Raw genomic sequence first — 22938 nt, 5'->3', positions numbered from 1 at the left:
ATTTCCCACCTCTATATGCCCTTGAGAAAGTGGTAGTGAGTTGGCTTCTTGAAGAACTGCAGTTCATCTGGAGTAGTACCTTTCACAGTGCTGTAAAGGAGCAAAGTTCCATGATTTTGACCCCGCAACACAGAAGGAATGGTGATAAATTTCCAAGTCAGGATGGACATGAGTCCATATGCAGAGTATATTCTGCACCCCTAGCCCCTCAGTGCTTCTTCAAAGCAACGTTCAACATTGAAGAGCACTGATTCTTAAGCCAATGAGGGAGTACTCTCTGCAAAAACATGGAGGAGATTTCCATGTTGATATTTGATCTGATGCCATGAAACACCATGGATTCTGGAGTCACTGTGCATTGAAGGGGAATGTCTGGAGGGCAATGCCCTCTTAATGATATACTATTTACTATGCCACCATCTCTGGTGGGTATCCCATAGCATTGGACTAACCTTGCAAGCCTTTGCATTTCCTACTCGTTCTGGATATCTCACCACCCTTCCCCCACCTGGACCAGTACTTACGGCCTTGCCAGACACTTTCATCCCACTGGATCCCTCCCTTTGTCTCATTCCAGATGAGAGCAGTCCAGAATAAGGCTGAAAGGGCCAAGAAGTGATGGGGTGCCCAACTTTTGTCTCTTTAATCCATGTTAGGAGTGAACTGTGACTGCTCACGAGCTGGTGCTGAGACCTTAATGTTCTGGCAACCAAGTAAGAATTATTTCAACCAAGGGCTGTGCCCTTGCTCATTACCCTCACTAAGACTGTATTCTTAATATTTCCAAGCTTTAATTTTGCAACTCATTCCCTCTATTGTCTTGTATAAGCCCATGCAACAAATGCACTGCCTCTACCCTGAAGACATCAGCCCCACCAGAATTCACCTCTTCCTCCACCTCTGAGGAAGAAGACACAAACTCCCTCAGAGGATGCACAAGCAAGGCTCTCTCCTACAACCTCCATCAACCCTGATACTGACATCTCGGTGGGTACTTCAGCCATATTAGAGTTGAGAGCCCATTATGTCTTCACAGCTGGTTGAGGATGAATCTCCCTAGGCCTCTGGTGCTCAGAGGACTGTCAGAGACCAGGCATCTGCTGAGCGTCAGGCAGAAGAGAAGCCCATTATTTTGCATATGATAACTTAATTCAGATGCATGTCATTTTAATTGCAAGACACTAATCTTTTGGTTATAAATTCTGTGACATATGATCCTGCCCCACTAGTTATCTGATGAAGTCACAGTGGTCTGAAAGCTAGTACTTCCAAATAAGCCTGTTGAACAATAACCTGATGTTGTGTGCTTTTTAACATTGTCCACCCCCCTCCAGCACCGGCACCTCCACATCATTCATAGAACTAAATAATGATGTCTTGAAAAATGCGCATATTACAGGAGGAGGTGTTAGAAGTCTTAAAGTGCGTAAAGATGGATAAATCCTAAGGACCTGATCAGGTGTATCCCAGAACTTTGTGGGAAGTTAGTGATGTGATTGCTGGGCTCTTTGCTGAAATATTTGTACCATTGACAGTCATGGATGAGGACTGGGGGATGGTTAACATTGTGCTATTATTTAAGAAAAGCAATAAGAAAAGTCAAGGATCTATAGACATTTGAAATTGATGTCAGTGATGGGTAAGTTGTCAGAAAGGATTCTGATAGACAGGATTTATATGCATTTGGAAAAGCCATGACTGATTATGTACAGTCAGCGTGTATTTATGCATGGGAAATCATGTCTCACTAACTTGATTGAGGTTTTTCAAGAGATGAAGAAGATAAAGAAGAAGGCAGAGTAGTAGACGTCATCTATATGGACTTCAGCAAAGTGTTCAAAAAGGTTCCACATGGTAGACTGGTTAGCATGGAATCAGTTTGCAGATGACAGCAAAATTAGTGGTGTAATGGGCAGTGAAGAAGGTTATCTCAGTAAAATGAGACCTTGATCAGATGGGCCAATGGGCCAAGGACTGGCAGATGGACTTGAATTCAAATAAATTTGAGGTGTTGCATTTTGGAAAGGCAAATTAGAACAGGACTAATACAGATAGTGATGGGGCCCTGGAGAAAGTTGATGAACAAAGATATGGAGAAGTGCAGGTACACAGGTCCTTTAAAGTGGAGATGAAGGTAGACAGGGTGGTTAAAAAGGCATTTGACACACTTGTCTTTATTGGTACAGGAGTTAGGACGTCATGTTGCCACAGGACATTGGTGAGGTCACTGCATTCAATTCTGGTCTTTCTGCTACAGGAAGGATGTTATGAAATTTGAAAGGGTTCAGAAAAGATTTACAAGAATGTTGCCGGGACTGGAGGGTTTGAGCTGTAGGGAGATGCTGAATAGGCTGGGGCATTGTTCCCTGGAGTGTTGGAGACCTTATAGAAGTCTATAAAATCATGAGAGGCATGAGTAGGGTGAATAGCCAAGATTTTTTCCTAGGGTAGTGGAGTCCAAAATTAGAGGACATAGGTTTAAGGTGAGAAGGGAGGGATTTAAAAAGGACTTGAGGGATAACTTTGCTCTATTGTCTCCTCCCACCTATATGTTGAGTTACCCCTTCATAATAATTATTTTTTTTTATCCCAGCATTCTGATTCCAATCATGACAATTGAGTTCCCCAGCTTCCTTCCTGTAGCAGTGATCACTGATAACATGCCTTAGCTTTTAATAAATAGACCCCCAGAGCTGACCATGGCACAGCTCCTTGACCGACTTGAATAGACAACTCCAACCATACCCCTGACTAGTCTCTCTAAAGTTTTCAACTGATGTCCTGGATTGTTTGCACTAGACGCACATGTCTTGCAGACTGGAGGTTCAGACCCAGGTCTCATGTGGACTACTGACAGTGCCCACTTCCCCAAACTGATAATAGAGGCTGCAGTAAGCCTACTGTGCTGGTAAACCCTGACTGAAGGATATGAGATCTACTCACATTAATTGGGTCAGATCTATTCCCTTTAGACTTGATATAAGACCATTTACTTGACATATGTGCAGTATTTTTGCCATTGTACACAGCAGCAATGTTCCAGTGAAAGCTGCTGGTGCACTCTAAGTGCAGCATGGAAGTGCAGCATGGAAGTGCAGCATGGAAGTGCAGCATGGAAGTGCAGGACTTGCAATTAGATCAGAAACATGGTGTGAGTTTGTCATAAGGCTGGTGTATTTTGGTTGCTAATGTCCCTGGGCAAGCGACGATGGAGTCAGTGGTGTGTTGGGGTGCATTCGATCACTGCCAATAAAGCGTGCTCTGTGGTATTGGTGACCTGTGTCCAAGATGGAGGGCTGGAGGAGCAAGCGACAAGCTGGAGTGCTAGGTAGCTGCTCTTTTTATTTAGGGAATTGTCACCATGTCAGTTCTGTTGGCAGGAGGGAGGCTGCATGTAAATGAGATGAGATTAATAACGAAATGCATGCAAATTGTCTTGCCACCTTTCATTTGGAAGAATCTCATCTCACAATTCAGTACATGGTTGGAATGTTGGTCTTCTTGCTGTCAGTGTTGAAAAACTCCTCGGTGCTGATGTCTTAGGATTTTCCAAACTTTCTCAGCAATCTTATTTGGCGTTTAGGAACCTGTGTCCTCTGTGACTAACTGTGATGAAGTTTTGGATTAGTAACTATCTCCTAATAGGTTATGTTAACTGATAACTACTATCAATTTCATTTTTAAAAAGTTCAATGCAAAATTTACCCTGTTGTGTTATTTCAAGTAAAGCCCAAGAAGCCCAAAGGCAGAAGCCTCAAATGCCTTCCGTGGGGCTTACTTTCTTCATCACCCACTTACACATGTTGTAAATAAGATAAAGATAAAAATTGCATAATTTTGGAGGAGTACTTGTTTATTTTTCTAATTTTTACAAACCACTTTATTTGAAAAACAAAACCTTTTTCAAAGTTGAGGGTGGAACAATATTGTGTATATACAATCTGCCAGTCCAGTTTATAATAAATATGGTTTTAAATAGAAAGGATTTTGTTCATTCAGAGTACAATGACATCTTGGTATGGGCCACATGGAAGAGTCTGAAACCACTAAAGAAATAAATATTTTTTCTGTGAAAAAGTATTTACATAAAATATTATACACACTCACACTCTTAACATTACACAGCAACCAAATGATTTGGTCTCAATTAAAAGCTCTTGTATTTATAGGTTCACCATGAACAGAGTTACTGTAGCTTAGAAAACTCAGGCACTTGTAATAATTTGGTGGCTGTAGTCAAGAAAGAATTTTAAAATGAACTTACATTGGACTGAAACCAATATATAGGCCACATTATTCTTTAAATTTGATCTCACAAGCTGTAGTTTAACTCGAACCAGGTGAAGATGGTAGGCCAGATTGTACCACATATGAATTAAATTCAAATCAGCTTCATATGTACATGCTTAAATGAAGAGCTATGAATAACAGTATGTACTCCAGTGTCTCTATCCGTCATTTGACTGCAGAGGCTTCTAAACATTGTCATAAATCTGATACTGAACGTCGATATCTGGTATTCTTGCCACTAATACCTCTCAGGGAAATAAAAGTTAACTGTCTCTGCAACTGGGATCTAATGCTGTATTAAGACTTGTTAAAGGCAATGCAGCAAGGTCAATTTTGTCTATTCAGTAGATCAAGGAGCACACTACTGTGGGCAAAATGAGTTGATGGCACTCTAAAGTCAGAGGGTTCTACTGCTGGCCAGTCTAACTTTATTTACAGCTGCTTGATATCTGGACTAAACATAAATAATTATTCTGGATTGATGCAAGGAATATCTTAGTACTTGCTATACCCATTTGCAAATTATTTATTGATTGTTAAATTTTCTATTGGTTTCTTCTTTGGAGGTGTAATTTGCTTCATAATAATTGGCCCTTGACATCTTTATACTTACAAAGGTCTCATGCATAGTTTTATTAAATGGATTCTCATGGATACAGTGAGAGGTTGTCTTGAGTAAGCTATAATAACAAAATTGGTGAATGGAATTTATGTACCATATATGCCATTCTCCAGGAAAGTCAATAGGCTGACAAGTATGTGTTGAGAGAGATGAGTTATGTGTAACGTATAATTTATTACATCCAAATGTTGTTGGCCTTTCATTGTCAGTAGCCTACCAATTGTCCTCTTCCGTAACTGGATGGTGTAGAGTTGTGATGGAAGGAACCTTCTCACTTCAGTTTTCTTCTTGGCTTTGAAGACCATTTTTGGATTGCAACCTAGAGCAGCAAGCTTCCTGTTTATTATTTACCAGAGCAAAACACGTCAAAACCCACCTTCTAATTAAAGGCTCCATGCCCAGAGAGGCTGAAGGGACTTGGAACTTTTAGGCAGCGCCACACATGTGAGGGTTAGAAGCCCGGAAAAGCTGACCCCTCGGTCTTTTACTGTTAGTTGGAGAGACTGGGAGCTGCAGTGAGGTGAATTTTCCCAAGGACAGGAGGAAGAGGATAGCTTTTTCACCCAACCAGGAATGCATGAAAATGGCCTAGGCAACAAGCAGAAGCAATGAGATCTCTTGAACCTGCAGGTAATGGACAAGGATGATCCAGGATATCAGGAAGGCATGTTGGGGAAGGGGCCACATACTATGACTTGCACAGCATTTTTCTGCACAGTGTTTCTCAAATACATTGCAGCTCCATTAATTCCAGTCACTGCAGACACATTGCATCCCTATCTGAGCAGCCTAAATTCAAACTCACCCTCGCATCCATGCTATCGATGCCATACATAAATTCTGTACATTGCCACTCTGAATGTAAGGCATTCCTAATACACACACCAACATGACAAGCATCAAAGGACATAGGCTTGTTGGAACTGGAGGTTGGTAGTGTCAAGCAGGGATGGGGGTGACAGGTGCCTTGTCGTCCATTGACAGTTCATACCCACCTGGTTCACTGGGAAATTGATTTGGCGCTATAAGACTACAGATGTTAGCATCTTGAATGACCGAGGCACACAGGGGTGCTTGGCTATGCTGAGGTAATTGATATTTTGTTTTTAGATATTTGCCAGGGGCATTACCCGCTTATTGATGAATCTGTGTCCATTCTGTGTGCTCTATGGAGGTGTACACGTGTGGGGAGACAGCTGGAGCCCCTGCTAGTTTATTTTAGCTGTTTCTAGGCTATGTAGCATTGAAAAAAAATCCCAGCTCCACAACGTCAGCAGAGGGAAGCTGCAAAGCTATGTAAGCTACTTCCACTTGCTCAAAAGGCTGGTTTCAGGAAAGTGAAGGCGAGGATCCTTTGTCCTTACATTTGTCATTAGGCCAATTGTGGCTCTTCAGAGTGGTACTGATACTTAATGAATGAAGAGTGATAGAGGGCATCCACAAGGTAGTACCAACCATGCATTCAAGTTAGACTCACCTCACTCCTTCCTGAATGGGCTCAATGAGCTCAACTATATTTACCTATGTTCTAAGATCTCTCCTATCACTACTCCTGTTGCCTGGTTGCAATCTTAAGCAGTGGCCACCTGCTCCATCCATTTGGCTCTTGGGGCTGGTCCTAATGGAACTGCAAGTAAAATCAGGCTGAGGGGCTTTCATAACTGTCCTGGATGGTGTTATTCTTGAATCTTTGACCAGTGGACACTGTTGCCACTTGACCCTAAAATACCGGGCCATGTGCATATTGTTGACAACCCATCTACGTGAATGCATGGCGATCCCTAAAATGAAATCTATTAGATTAGATTTCCTACAGTGTGGAAACAGGCCTTCAGCCTGACAAGCCCACACCAACCCTTCGAAGAGTAACCCAGCCAGACCCATTTCCCTCTGACTAATGCACCTAACACTATGGGCAATTTAGCATGGCCAATTCATCTGGCCTGCACATCTGATGGCGGAATTTCAATCCGATTAAAGCCTGGGATTAAGATGACCACTGCCAGAAAAGCCCATCCGGTTCACTAATGTCCTTCAGGGTTGGAAGAGAAGTTTCGGTGACTACACAAAATGAATTAACTAAATTTCCGTGGAGAACTGCAGCCTGATATCAGTGACAAGGTACAATATGTGCATAGATGGATGATTATTTGAGAATCATTCGTGGTTCTCTGTAAAATTCTCTGTTGCTATTTAGAGATAATGCAAAACTATCTCTAAATAGTAGCATGGTGGTTCAGTGGGTTAGCACTGCTGCCTCACAGCGCCAGGGACCTGGGTTTGATTCCTGCCGAGAAGACTGCCTGTGTGAAATTTGCACATTCTCCCCCTGTCTGCATGGGTTTCCTCTGGGTGTTCCGGTTTCCTCCCACAATCCAAAGATGTGCAGCTCAGGTGAATTGACCATGCTAAATTGCCCATAGTGTTAGGTGCATTAGTCAGGGGCAAATATAGGGAAGGGGAATGGGTCTAGGTGGGTTACTCTTTGGAGGGTGTGTGGACTTGTTGGGTCGAAGGGTCTGTTTCCATACTATAGGGAATCTAAATTATGTTTTTAAATGATGTAGTTCCAAGTTAATAAATGCAAGTTCAAAGGTATGTTTGTAGTACCCAGCAGCCATAATATTGCAAGAAAATAGCAGGGCTACCTGATCTGTGAGAGATTACTGAACAAGATGAGTCAGAAATGAAAAACAGGACCTTGAAAATGTTACTCAAAATATAGATCTTGAATTAACTTTTAAAAAAATATGAAGCTTGAATGATTGCTTTATTCAGAAAAGGTTTGTGTAACAGCAACTTAGTAGAGCTTTTTCCAGATTCATGATAAAAATGAAAATCTGGAAGCAATCAAATTTTAGAAGGTAAATGATTTTTGAAGAGCAATGTAAACTAGATTTTGTATACATTGTGAAAATTTGATTTAAAGCTCAGTCTCATCATAATATAATGTAATGGATGTATATGGTCTTAATGTTTGTAGTCTTAGTGTAAATCTCTAATTAGTAATTGAAGTGGTATAGATTATTGTGGGGATCCAGAGTAAAGAGTGGGATAAGAATACCCCAAACTGGCAGTATCTCAATTTTAAAATTCTATTTTGTTTCTAAAGCCCTCCATAGCCTCTCTCAACTCAACGTTTGTAATCTCCAAACCTACAATCCTGTTCTCCTCCTATTCCAGGCAAAACTGAGGACTGCAGATGCTGGAAAACAGAGTCTAGATTAGAGTGGTGCTGGAGAAGCACAGCAGGTCAGGCAGCGTCCGAGGAGCAGGAAAATCGATGATTTGGGCAAAGGCCCTTCATCAGAAGGGCATCCTGATGAAGGGCTTTTGCCCGAAACAATGATTTTTCTGCTCCTCGGATGCTGCCTGACCTGCTGTGCTTTTCCAACACCACTCTAATCTAGACTCCTCCAATTCCAGCCTAATGCTCATCCCTACTTTAATCAGAAGTCTTGCCATCTGAATCTTCACATGTTTAAGGCTTTAACTCTGGAATTCGTTCCGTGTACTTCTCTAGCTCTTAATCTTTATCTCCTACTTCAAGATGCTCCCAACACCTACGTTTTTAAACAGGGTTTTGCTCATCTGCCTGAGTATCATTTCGAGAATGTGTTGCTGGGAAAGCACACCAGGTCAGACAGCATCTGAGGAGCAGGAGGTTCATTGTTTAGGGCATAAGCCCTTCTTCAGGAACCTTGGATGCTGCCTGACCTGCTGTGCTTTCCCAGCAACACACTCTTGACTCTGATCTCCAGCATTTGCAGTCCTCACTTTCTCCTGAGTGTCATTTAATTTGACTATACTTCTGTGAAGCACCTTGAGATGTTTTAGATGATTAAAAGTGCTATATAAATGCAAGCTGTCTTTTTGTTCATAAATAGAATAACCAACTTCACATTGTTATGGGTAATCAAAGATTTTTTTTTGTTTTGAATAGTGAATGAATCGGATCAATGGGTTATTAAATGTAAACTTTTTGGAAGGGGAGAATGTAATACAATGCTTGGTTTCTGGATTGCAACTTAATAGGCAAGACAGAGGAATATAGAGACTTGCTTTGGTCTTTGTTTGCTAACTCAAAAATGACCTTTATACATGCTTCTGATTAGATAGGGGATCCAGCACAGAAAAGGGCATTCAGCCCAACTGGTTTGTAGCAATCTTTTTATTCTGCATCCTCCACTCTTATATCTTCTTTCAGTATAACTCTTTATTTCTCTCTCCCTCATTTATTGAACTAGCTTTCCCTTAAATTTATTTCTGCAGTTTGCTTCAGCAAGTTCCACATTGATGTTTCTCCTAAATTCTCTTCTTGATTTTATTGGTGACTGTCTTATATTTACAGCTTCTGGTTTTGGTCTAACCACATGTGGAAACATTTCCTGTATGTCTACCCTCTCAAACCTCAAATTTTCAAAGACCCCTGAGCCTCTCTTTCTGAAGACATGAATTTTGTGTCAGTTCAGCCTTTCTTAAGAAATATATACCCCTTTGTTCAAGCATCATCCTTGTGTATCATTTGCACATCTTCTCTAGTATCGTTGTATTCTTTATATAATATAAAGACCAGAACTGTGCACTGTATTCCAGAAGGAACTGAAGAAACCTCAGGTGACCTGCCTATGAATGTTTAAGGCTCCATACTTGCGTTAATTGCAGTGCTGATATTTAACCTTAAGTAAGGAAATAAGGAAACAAAACAATCAACTTCCAGATGTTTATATTCAGTTTTCACGACTGTATTAGATTAGATTAGTTACAGTGTGGAAACAGGCCCTTCGGCCCAACAAGTCCACACCGACCCGTCGAAGCGCAAACCACCCATACCTCTACACTTACCCCTTACCTAACACTACGGACAGTTTAGCATGGCCAATTCACCTGATCTGCACATCTTTGTGATTGTGGGAGGAAACCGGAGCACCCGGAGGAAACCCACGCAGACACAGGGAGAATGTGCAAACTCCACACAGTCAAGCGCCTGAAGCGGGAATTGAACCCGGGTCTCTGGCACTGTGAGGCAGCAGTGCTAACCACTGTGCCACCGTGCCACCCACATCTGCTATGTGTCATTTTCAGCCTTATGTCCTGGATGTTAAGATGACTGAGACTATTATGTTAGGTTACCACCCAAACTGTGAGGTTAAGAGTTCCACACACCTCTGTCTTGGCCACTGACCCTTGCTGCAGAGGCTGATCTAATACTTCAGAACATCCCTGATAACATGGGGCAAACATATTAAGTATCTCAGCCATTTGACTACTGCCTATCATAACTGAGATCCGCACTTACATACAGTGAAATTCTTTGAACAAAATCACCAAAGAGAGTCCTGCTATTTCTCCTTCAGCCTCCCCATCACCCTTTCCTGCTGCCAGTCTGTTGCCCCCACCTCCAAGAAGTGCTAAGGTCAAATTTAGTGCCCATCACTCCCTGTTAACATCAGTTAACTCAGCATAAGCTCACAATCAACTAGCTGGCCTCTCAGCCCCTAAATTCAGTACCTGCTAATTTAATATTCAAGGCATATGTTGTTTCTGTATCCCTGGCTTAAGAAATAAACATTTTTTGCACGGTTAGTCAGAAAATACTTCTTTTTGTAGAAAAGTTGTTTTTACCATAGTTCCAGAATTTTCCATGGAATCAGTCTTGGAACTGCTGAGCTTCCAGTGAAATTATGGGTCGCAATTAACTGTTAACCCTGAAGTATCCTGTTACCTTGATCTTAAGGCATTGTGTGTATGGATTTGCTTTCCTGCTTATTATGTAAAAAAGAGGAATAAACCAACTATCAGGAAAAATCCTCTCTCCAATAAAAATTCCAAATCTACCACCAAACACTTCCTACAATTCTGTGTTGTTTAATCCTTTACTCAGAAACTTTGCCATTCTTGCTCGAATTATAGAAAGACAATGTACAATCATTCTTTAAAAATTGAAATCATTTAAAAATAATTCAATTTACAGTTAAAACTTCCTTTGAACAACTTCAGATCATTAGAGAAGTTGACATATCATGAGAGGTCCATGACTAGCAGTCTTTCCAACATCCATCAGATGGAGGTTCTTCATGGCTGGTGCTAATGACAGCCACACGCTCTGACCACCATATTCCTGTACTTCTTCAAGATAACGTTTGAGCTGTCATCGAAGTAAAGCACAGATATGGCATTGAGCTGTGTGGGAGCGCAGCATGGCTTCGGGACATTCTCTGGGTTTATTAAATGAACCTGAACATAAAATTGAGAGAGAAAAAGATGCTTCAAATAAAATTTAAAAACATTTAACAATGGGCACAGCTCACTTAAGCAAGAAGCTCATTGTCGGGCAGCACCCAGGAGAAGACAGAACAACATTCCACATCTGACACAAGTTTTTCATCTACTAAAACCACTGACTCTAGATGAGATGAGGCTGCCTTCCAGCACCATATTTAATTAGTGCTTAAATAAAAAACTTGGAAGAGGCACATACCGGAGAGATGCGTCTTGCATACCCGAAAACAGAACTTTAGTGTGCCCAGCTTTTAATTTTACTGGTTTTGTACTATGTTTTCCCCTCTTGAAACGTGACTTTCCCACTCCTAAATGTTTCCTGTCCCTATTTGTCTTCCCCTCCCGACACCAATATCTACCACCAGGATAGCCTGTAGGCTCTCCTTTATTCCTTAAACACAGAAGCAACTTCTCCATCCACTACTAATGTTTGAACGTTTTCATCTTGATTAACCTCTTTGATTCCAATCACTATCTCCAAATAAAAAGGTGTTATTTTGTATCCAGACCTCCAGCTGAGTTGCCCAGTTGTTAAGATTCCAAATAGCATATCCCAAATTATTAGGCTCCTGGGTGAGGAGCGATGATCTAGCTACCCTGCTTTATTCACCCACACCCTTGTTGTTACCAACAAGGTTAATTTAGAAACTGGTTCCTTCCCTTGTGGAAATCTTTCTGCCAAATGAAATTATGTTTTAAAAGGAGTCAAGTTATCCAGGCTTTCTTTGAGTTAACAAAGAGTCCGTTTATTCATTAGTAAATGCAAAAATTACACGCAACATATATTTGTGCATTAAAAATAAGGGTACATTCCAAAGAGAAAATAAATATATTTCAGATCAATGTCTGCAATGTTTGCAACAAGTGGATGGTTAACCATCCTGGCCGTTTCGGAGAAGGTTATGGTTAACATTGATTTAGGTAGTTGAACAGTTGATTTTAAGGTTCTTTGGGTGGAATCTTATAGGGATACGAGTGATGTGGGCTATGGAGAGACATGTGGCAAAATCAGGCAAGAAATGCAGTTGGGCTCCTCGTAATTTTGAGAGTATCTCACATCATTTTTTGGCTTTTTATTAAGCAATTTGGAAAGACTCTTGCTCGACAGCAGCAAGATGTTAATTGATGGGGATGAATTCTTGTCAAACAATTTGTTAATGCCACAACTTGCTTTGTCAGTATTTAGACTCCCATCTTGTCAACTCGCCAAACAAGCTAGACACTAGGAAGATATGAGGAGAAAGTGAGGACTGCAGATGCTGGAGATCAGAGCTGAAAATGTGTTGCTGGAAAAGCGCAGCAGGTCAGGCAGCATCCAAGGAACAGGAGGGCTTATGCCCGAAACGTCGATTCTCCTGTTCCTTGGATGCTGCCTGACCTGCTGCGCTTTTCCAGCAACACATTTTCAACTAGGAAGATATGACAAGGAAACAAGAGCAAGTACCTGGAGGATGTGACTCCTGCTTGCTCTGAATGACTTCTGCAATGGAAAATGGGGACTAGCACATCCGGGCACGTTACATAGGCAATTGTCATGTATACTCCATAACCATGACTTTGGCATCCAAAATATGTCAGTTTCTAATCACCCAATGAAACAAGATGGTAGTGTTGGTTAGTGCGGGTGTCTCAGAGATGTTCCCTGAAACGATCTGCAAGTTTGTGACCTGTCTCCCCGATGTCGAGGAGCCCACATCACGTGCAACGGATACAGTCAATGATGCGTGTGGAAGACTGGTATATTTCTGTCGGATGTGGAATGCTCCTTTGGAGCCTTGGATGGAGGTGGGGGGGGAGGTGTGGGCACAGGTTTTACGCAAGGGAAGGGGTTGGGAGTGGGGTATTGATCTGACAAGGGAATCACTGAGGGAATGATCTCTCTGAAATGCAGTTAGGGATGGTGAGGGAAATATATCCCTAGTGGTGATGTCTGTTTGTATGTGGCGGAAGTGGCGGAGGATGGTGCGATGTATCTGCAGATTGGTGGGGTGGAAGGGGGTTCTGCCCTTGTTGTGATTGGACGGGTGGAGCTTAAGGGTGGAGTTTGCCTCCTGACACTCATTGATTCAAGGTTTGCTAGGGCTCCCTGATGCCTGAACGCTATGATTAATTTAGCACGTCCAATTCACCTAACATGCATATCTTTGGGCTGTGGGAGGAAACCGGAGCACCCAGAGGAAACCCACACAGACACAAGGAGAATGTGCAAATTCCACACAGACAGTTGCCTGAGGCTGGAATTGAACCTGGGTCCCTGGTGCTGTGAGGCAACAGTGCTAACTACTGTGCCACCCATGATACATGCTCCCCTTTTTCACCCTCCCCTGTCCTGCCTGAAGATCCTGTAGTCCAGAATGTTAAGTTGTGACAACCACACCTCTGTAATGGCAGGAACATCACAATTTCATGTGTCAATCCATGCCGTAACTCATCTGTTTTCCCCATAGTATTCCCAGCATTAAAGTTCATATTATCCAACCTCCCTTACTTCTTTGTAACTCAAGCTGACCTCCATCTGCCTTGATTGCCATTTATTAAAGTATGCTGCATCCTTTTTGTACCAACACTGCATCCTCTTTATCCACCAAAAGTGTTTAAACAATATTAGCAAACCCACCCGCTGGGATGTTGGTCCCAGTCTGGTTCAGATGCAAACTGTTCCGCTTGTAGAGGTATCATCTTCACCAGAAAAAGTCCGTGTTCCAAAAATCTAAAAACCTCCCTCTGTACCAAATCTTGAGCCATATTCATATGCCCTATTCTTCTATTTCTTTACTCATTAGCACATGTCACTGGGTGTTATCCGTAGATTACAACTTTTGAGGTTCTGCTCTTTAATTTATATCTAAAATTTTTGATGCAAGATCTCAACCCTCATTCAACCTATGTCATCAGTACCAGCATATATCATAAGCTATCTTCAGGATGCCCTGCAGCTGCTTAGTGACATCCCTGACCTTAGCACCAGGGAGGCAACACACCTTCCTGGCTCTGTTTGCAATATCATGAAGAACTAGCACTCTCATCAGTTTCCAAAATAAAAAATTGATTTGTGAGGAGGACCCCAAGGGACTCCTGCATCACCTGCTTGATTCTCTTTGTTGTCCTGGTGGTTATCCATTCCCTTCTTTTCTCCACTCCCTTGAGGTCCAATGTGACCACATCTCTAAATGTGCTATCCATGAACATTTCAGCCTTACAGACGTGTCATAGTGTCTCTTGTTATAGGTCTCGCTCCAAAACACAGCTCAAGTTTCTACTTACATAAGAAAAGAGAGAACTGTGGAAACTGTAAATCAGAAACAAAAACAGAAATTGCTGGAAAAGCTCAGCAGGTCTGGCAGCTTCTGTGGAGAGAAATCAGAGTTAATGTTTTGACTTCTGAGGAAGGGTGATCGGACCCGAAATGTTAACTCTGATTTCTCTCCACAGATGCTACCAGGCCTGCTGTGCTTTTCCAATAATTTCTGTTTTCATTTATCAAGATTTTACAGTTCGGAACAATTCTTGCACGTGAAGTTATCCAGGATGTTGGTAGTGTCCTTGACCTCCCACATATGACAGATCACACACATTCCACTCAACTGGCCATAACTTAAATTTACAGACTTACTTGCTAACATTTTGAATTATGTAAACATACTTCTTTTATCTTAACTTTATTCTTCTCTTATTCGCTCTGATTTTACTCATCCCAGGTACATCAAAGTTAATCCCTTAATAATCTCCCAGCTCTTGGTCCTTGGTCCACTCTTGCTCCCACTGATCTGTTTAAGCAGTTAGGAAAGTAAAACAGCAGAAAAGAAGAAAAGTCTCCCTTTCTCTCACCCTAACCTAACTGCCACATTTTATTCTCTGCTGGTTGCATGGTGCCAGTTTCATAAATTTCATACTCTACCTTAGCTGTTTCCGGAACTGGTTTAAATCAGAGTAACTATTGGTCCAGTGCACTGTTATGAAGTTGTAGACATATACTGTACATTTAAGGGAACTGAAAGTTCTGGCTGACACAGTGTGCTGAAAAATTTTAAAATGTAACATTTGGTTGCAAATAGCTGGAGCTGCGTTGCCATGGTACACAGCAAATTCATATTCGGCCAATCAGTTTAAATTATTTCCCAGATACCCAAAATCCTGTGGAATTTTAATTTTACTGTTTTGGATGACATCAAATCAATGAGCTGGTCCGATGTTTTGGGATATATAAAATTGGGTATTTTGAACAACTGAGGAGATCAGCAAAGAGCAGCCAAGCATAACAGACAGCCAGCAGAATGGCGCTCTGAAAGGTACCTGTCAATAAATTGTGCAGCAGAAGACCAAAGATGACCTAGAGGAATCTACAGAGGAAGTTCAATATCTGAAGATGACACCTGGTTTTGAAAATTAATTTGCTGTAAATTTAAGAGGGAATTTATTGGACCAGTATTGTAGAGTGTGAAGTGAAAATAGGTTTAAGAGAAAGAAGTTGTAAATAATTGTAATAAAATTGTTTATTTTTTTAAAATAGTGATATTTGAGATAGTTCTTTGCCCATCGAAATTAAATAGATTTCAGGCGCGAGGTGAACTTTTCTGTGTGTCTGGTTTAAATTAGCAGAAGGGTTTATCCTGTGTGGTAACATAACGGTCCAAGCTACTGCAGCTGTACCCATTACTTCTTCCTATGTTGTTTACTTGACATCCAACACTTACCAGCGTTTGAACAATTGCATGATTTGTAGCATTCATGTATGAGTTCAATGGGAATGAGCATTCTCCTTCACAATAGTATGCAGCGTATCCCTCAGGAGCTATAATCCAATCCTTCATGAAGGAGATAAAGAGGACATATTATCAGAACAGAGCTTCCATATATGGCTATCACTGAATAAAGTTAAAAATCACACAACACCAGGTTATAGTCCAACAGGTTTATTTGGAAGCACTAGCTTTCAGAGCGCTGCCCCTTCATCAGATGGTTCTGATGAAGGAGCAGCACCCTGGAAGCTAGTGTTTCCAAATAGGTTTAAGAGAAAGAAGTTGTAAATAATTGTAATAAAATTGTTAATTTTTTTAAAATAGTGATATTTTTAGTATCTGGGAAATAATTTAAACTGATTGGCCGAATATGAATTTGCTGTGTACCATGGCAACGCAGCTCCAGCTATTTGCAACCAAATGTTACATTTTAAAATTTTTCAGCACACTGTGTCAGCCAGAACTTTCAGTTCCCTTAAATGTACAGTATATGTCTACAACTTCATAACAGTGCACTGGACCAATAGTTACTCTGATTTAAACCTGGTGTTGTGTGATTTTTAACTTTGTACACCCCAGTCCAACACCAGCGTCTCCAAATCATCACTGATTAGATTTGGGTTTACTCTGTTTTCTAAATCCTGCATGCAAACAAAGAACACTTTGATTTAAAATATCAGTTTCAGAGTGAAGGTCAAAAAGAAAAAAAAAACTACTTATAGCATTCACTCAAAAGAAAGGAGGAATAATGTTAGACTGGAGTTCAGATCTAACTGTTGTACTATAATTATAACAACCTCCACAGCAATTTTTAATGTTATAAATGTTTAGTTGTCTTGAGAGGTCAATTTTTCTGTGCATCTCCATTGATATTGTGAACGATATTAAAGCTAAGGAAAGGAACACCTCCAGCCAACCTCAAGCAATTGTAGGTCAGCAAAGTAGAGCTCCTCTTAGTTAGTTCCAAACTCATGCCTTAACCTAATTCTGATGATTACCCTATTGCAGCAATGTGATAATGGTCAGTTTCGCATAGCAACCAGTCATACTGTTGTCTCTATCAGCAAGACACCCAGCTACCACTTTAGCCCATGCACCCTGCCCATAAAAATTGAATTGAGACTCAATTCCAGTTGAATCACATGAGATGCTTACCGGTAGAGACTGAAGAGATGTGTATCTCATTAGCCCGATCCAGATTTGAAATCAGGCTCCAGAAATGGAAAGTTAAAATTCGGTTCCCTATCTGTGCCATCATTAAATCATTTATTCAAATAGATTACAGTCAGCACTAAAACAACATGCCAATCATAAAATCTAGGTTGTATTTTTCCAATACACAAATTTAATTCAGCCGCATATTTTATAGTTCGAGAGTAATGAGCAAATTAAGATTGTAGCTTTTTAAGTAATGCATAAACTATTGGTTTTTTTTTATTGAACTGGTGGAAAGAGCAATTGTATGTGGTGTCAGCTATGAAAGAAGTGATCTTCCCTCTTCCAATACATAATGAAGGACAATCCGACCAGTCTCTGTCATTAATTTTATATACTGATTAAAGTCATTGCACTTATATTGCTGACATCTAACATGTTATGTTGTGGGGATTCCACCAGTTCCCTTATTATTGGTGTACTGGGAGCATTTTTAAGGTCACTACAACATTTAGTTTCAAACATTGAGGCATTGATTCTACAGGATATTTAATTTGCATATTTTAAAATATGTTTTACATGTTTTTCATTCATATGCATTGCCAGGGGCAATTATTAGAAAAAATATTAAACTCCAAATTTCAAAATGCCAAGTGCCATTGAATCTATTTTTAAATTTAATGTTGAATAGAGAACAGCGCCTCAGCTTTCTCTCAGACCTGCACTGGAGTGTTATAGCTTACTGAAGTCCTGAAGTTGCACTTGAAACCTACAAACCCATTAAAAGTATTACCCGTGAAGCTAAGCTGACTACTGACATTGAATGCTCCAACATAGCTGCAAAAGTCTGAATGGGATTCCAAAGTTACAAACTCTGCACAATAAAGCCCATCACAACCAGGAATGAGAAGAATATTAACTAATCTCAGTGAGAATTTAAAAGATAAAATGAATATCTGACAGCAGATGGAAATCTCTCAAGGGGACAATTGGCTAGCTCCAAATGGAAGATGCATTAACTCTCTTATATGCATGTTGTAGAAGAATTTGCTCTTTGTAAGAGATGTTCTGGCTAAAAGGTGAAACAAGAATAAATAAAAAAAAACTATTCTAATTGGAAACTTGCCTCTGAAATGATTTTGGACAGAGACAAGAAAACATTTTAAAGAGTTCTTTATATTCTGGAGTTACCTGCCATCCTAGGTCACGAAAGCTGACATACAGCTCATGCTTCATGCAGGCCTGCCTTTGGTCACTGCTACCGTTCTCTAGTTAGAAGTAAAAAATAGAGGCCATTAACAACTAAGTATCAGGATGAGCTGTGCCTCAATTATCTCTGCTAAGGTCCTGCATCAGATAATGATCAGGTGGAGCTGTATGTTCAAAGGCACCCACACTTCTCAAATAGAAAGAAGCTAGTCAATTTTTGCTGACTGAAGAGGTTAGAGGACAAAAAGAAAAGAAGAAAACAACTTGCATTTCATAGCAATTGTTAAAGTACTCTTTGAGGTGTCATCATTGTTATAATGTGTAAAATGTGAGTATCAATTTGTATACAAGCTTCCACAAAAAACAATGTGATAACAGTCAGTTAATTTATTTTGGAGATATTGATTGAGAGATTGATGTTGTCCATGACATCAGGGTAACTCTCTTATTCTTTGAAATAGTGCCTTAGCACTTGACAGGCTACGCTTTTCCAGCACCACACTTTTGGACCTAGGATCATCTATTCATCTACTTGTCGCATTCCAAGCTACCTTATCTCCAGCCCACCCCCATCCCACTTATCGCTTAGCCCCTTGGCCAACAAATCTCATTCTTGACGAAGGGCTTATGCCTGAAATGTTGACTCTCCTGCTCCTTGGATGCTGCCTGACCTGCTGTGCTTTTCCAGCACCACACTCTTTGACTCTGATCTCCAGCATCTGCAGCCCTCACTTTCTCCTACTGGACAGTGAAGAGGGTTACCTCAGATTACAACAGGATCTTGACCAGATGGGCCAGTGGGCTGAGAAGTGGCAGATGGAGTTTAATTCAGATAAATGCGAGGTGCTGCATTTTGGGAAAGCAAATCTTAGCAGGACTTATACACTTAATGGTAAGGTCCTAGGGAGTGTTACTGAACAAAGAGACCTTGGAGGGCAGGTTCATAGCTACTTGAAAGTGGAGTCGCAGGTAGATAGGATAGTGAACATAGAACATAGAAGAATACAGCGCAGTACAGGCCCTTTGGCCCTCGATGTTGCGCCGATCCAAGCCCACCTAACCTACACTAGCCCACTATCCTCCATATGTCTATCCAATGCACGTTTAAATGCCCATAATGAAGGAGAGTCCACCACTGCTACTGGCAGGGCATTCCATGAACTCACGACTCGCTGAGTAAAGAATCTACCCCTAACATCTGTCCTATACCTACCCCACCTTAATTTAAAGCTATGCCCCCTTGTAATAGCTGACTCCATACGTGGAAAAAGATTCTCACTGTCGACCCTATCTAAACCCCTAATCATCTTGTACACCTCTATCAAGTCACCCCTAAACCTTCTTTTCTCCAATGAAAACAGCCCCAAGTGCCTCAGCCTTTCCTCATACGATTTTCCTACCATACCAGGCAACATCCTGGTAAACCTCCTCTGCACCCGTTCCAGTGCCTCCACATCCTTCCTATAGTATGGGGACCAAAACTGCACACAATACTCCAGATGCGGCCGCACCAGAGTAAGGCGTTTGGTATGCTTTCCTTTATTGGTCAGAGTATTGAGTACAGGAGTTAGGAGGTCATGTTGCAGCTGTACAGGACATTGGTTAGGCCACTGTTTGAATATTGCGTGCAATTTTGGTCTCCTTCATATTGGAAAGATGTTGTGAAATTTGAAAGGGCTCAGAAAAGATTTACAAGGATGTTGCCAGGGTTGGAGGATTTGAGGTATAGGGAGAGGCAGAACAGGCTGGGGCTGTTTTCCCTGGGGCGTCGGATGCTGAGGGGTGACCTTATAGAGGTTTACAAAATTATGAGGGGCATGTATAGGGTAAATAGGCAAAGTCTTTTCCCTGAGGTTTGGGAGTCCACAACTAGAGGGCATAGGTTTAGGGTGAGAGGGGAAAGATATAAAAGAGACCTAAGGGCAACGTTTTTCACGCAGAGGGTGGTATGTGTATGGAATGAGCTGCCAGAGGAAGTGGTGGAGCTGAAAATGTGTTGCTGGAAAAGCGCAGCAGGTCAGGCAGCATCCAGGGAACAGGAGAATCGACGTTTCGGGCATAAGCCCCTTCTGAAGGGCTTATGCCCGAAACGTCGATTCTCCTGTTCCCTGGATGCTGCCTGACCTGCTGCGCTTTTCCAGTAACACATTTTCAGCTCTGCTCTCCAGCGTCTGCAGACCTCACTTTCTCCTCAGAGGAAGTGGTGGAGGCTTGTACAATTGCAGCATTTAAGAGGCATTTGGATGGGTATATGAATAGGAAGGGTTTGGAGGGATATGGACCGGGTGCTGGCAGGTGGGACTAGATTGTGTTGGGATATCTGGTCGGCATGGACAGGTTGGACCACAGGGTCGGTTTCCATGCTGTACATCTCTATGACTCTACTGCTAAGCCTCTTCCAAGGCTGCCTACCTTGAAGAAGTTCTCCTCCTCCCTCTACAAGGATCTCAGTCTCTCTCTCTCTCTCTCTCTCTCTCTCTCTCTCACTGCACACCCTAGGTCCTCTCCGACCTATCACTTTCAATCGACCTATCGCATTCCCAGCTGTCTTCCTCCCCAGTCCCACTCCCCTTCCATTTATCTCTCAGCCCCCTTGACCCACAAGCTTCATTCCTGATGGAGAGCTTATGGCTGAAATGTCGACTTTCTTGTTCCTCGGATGCTGCCTGAGCGGCAGTGGTTTTCCAGCACCACATCTTCGACTGTGACAGACAATTGGTTAACTTAGGCGAAAGTGAGGACTGCAGATGCTGGAGATTAGAGTCGAGAGTGTGTTGCTAGAAAAACACAGCAGGTCAGGCAGCATTTGAGGAGCAGGTGTGTTGACGTTTTGGGCAAAAGGCCTTCATCGGAATTGGTTAACTTCAGCAAAGCCTCAAATACCAAAACAGTTTCCCATTGATGTTATGGAGGTAACAAGAAATCAGGTCATGGCACCCAGCAAATAATTTTTAAAAATCAATTCAAACAGCTGTTTTTCTGCTGTTGTACTGATCATACAATGGCAGAGGAACACAGTAAAACCACTTTTACTGGAGTGATTCCTGGGACAAGATATTTATCCTGTGAAATGCACAGTAAATTGGGCTTTTGCTGTCTGAGTTTAAAAGAATGAGAGGTGATTTCATTGAAAGATTTAGAGTTCTGATTGGGCTTGACAGGGTAGATATTAGGGGACTGTTTCCCTCAGTTGGAGAGTCTAAGATACATCAGGATAAAGGGTTTATTGTTTAAGACAGATACAAGGAGGAATTTCTTCATTGTAAGGTTGTGAACCTTTAAAATTCTCTCCCATGGAGGGGTGTAGATGCTCAGTTGTTGAGTATCTTAATTCACAATTCATTGTTGATGAGAGAGTCTTCAACTTTATCCCATAACATCCAATTCAAGATAAATGCAGAATTCTGACAATGCCTATGGAGGAGATGAACTGCCTTACAAAGTGTGCTAGTGAGCCACTAAATTTGTGATCATGCTGCTCCTTTAACAAGGTTATGTTATCCTTGGATTTTTTTTTTCAAGAGGTCATAAAGACACAGGTTCCAAAATGTCTGGGGTTGATCTACTTGAGGAAGCTTTTAGGGTTTTTAGGTTTGGGAAACAACTGCTCACTTTGTCAGCGATGCGCACATTCCATGAAAGAATTTAAAAGATAGCTCAATCAGGACTGACATAGTGAATAGCTGGAAGCCAATGTGAAGGAATAAAAGGGGAATTCAAGGAGCTAAAGGCAAAAAGGCAAGCTATTTAGACAGGTAAATCCTAACAAAATCGATTTGTGCTTTCTCACACTGAGGAAAAGTATATAGGTTTGCATAGCCATGCTAGAATGGAAAACAGATGACTTTCCTTATGTAAGAGATGGTCATTTCCAATAATAGAAAAGAGACAAATGATGATAGATGATGATTGAATGATTTTGCAACCTTTTTTAGTATTTGGGGTCCACCTCATGGAATTTCATGTACAGAGGAACCTCGATTATCCGAAGGACACAGGTGGGGAGTATTTTGTTCGGTTAATCAAATTCCAAATAATTGAATGCTGGATAGCGTAATTTAGCCGAGCATCAGGATATTGTGAACTTGCCAGATAATCCGACATTCGGATAATCGAATGCTGGATAATCGAGGTTCCTCTGTACACGTAATAGTGTGAATCCCAAATGCTAAAAAAGGTTGCAAAACCATTCAGTCGTATCCTGGATAACTGAACAGCCTCATTCCAGATACTAGCGGCGTACTGCAAAGGTCGGTGTTGGGTCCACTGCTGTTCGTCATTTTTATAAATGACCTGGATGAGGGCTTAGAAGGGTGGGTTAGTAAATTTGCGGACGACACTTAGGTCGGTGGAGTTGTGGATAGTGATGAAGGATGTAGTAGGTTGCAGAGAGACATAGATAGGATGCAGAGCTGGCAAATGGAGTTTAATGTGGACAAGTGTGAGGTGATACACTTTGGACGAAGTAATCGGAATGCAAAGTACTGGGCTAATAGTAAGATTCTTGGGAGTGCAGATGAGCAGAGAGATCTCGGTGTCCATGTACACAGATCCCTGAAAGTTGCCACCCAGATTGACAGGGTTGTTAAGAAGGCATACAGTGTTTTGGCCTTTATTAATAGAGGGATTGAGTTCCGGAAC

At 41.4% G+C, this 22938-nt stretch overlaps 1 protein-coding gene across 4 annotated transcripts in view; it reads right to left on the bottom strand.

The window, feature by feature from the left end:
* Positions 1–22938, bottom strand: part of bmp7b (bone morphogenetic protein 7b) — a 151962-nt gene that overhangs the window by 5457 nt on the left and 123567 nt on the right. Inside the window, exons 5-7 of one of the 4 annotated variants that reach the window (XM_087995025.1) lie at positions 18280–18356; positions 15889–15999; positions 3836–5231 (exon numbers count right to left, since the gene is read on the bottom strand). In XM_087995025.1, coding sequence (XP_087851151.1) covers positions 5184–5231; positions 15889–15999; positions 18280–18356 — 236 coding nt within the window. In that variant the 3' untranslated portion in view covers positions 3836–5183. Of the gene's footprint in view, positions 1–3835; positions 5232–8288; positions 11150–15888; positions 16000–18279; positions 18357–22938 lie in introns of those variants that run through there. The other 3 variants (XM_087995024.1, XM_043676973.2, XM_087995023.1) reach the window with 3 other exon arrangements.

Source organism: Chiloscyllium plagiosum, unplaced genomic scaffold (genome assembly GCF_037043375.1).
Source record: "Chiloscyllium plagiosum isolate Xiang-an unplaced genomic scaffold, Cpla_swu_hap1 HiC_scaffold_15, whole genome shotgun sequence".
NCBI classification, from domain to species: Eukaryota; Metazoa; Chordata; class Chondrichthyes; order Orectolobiformes; family Hemiscylliidae; genus Chiloscyllium; species Chiloscyllium plagiosum.
This window is presented reverse-complemented; position numbering and strand designations above follow the sequence as displayed.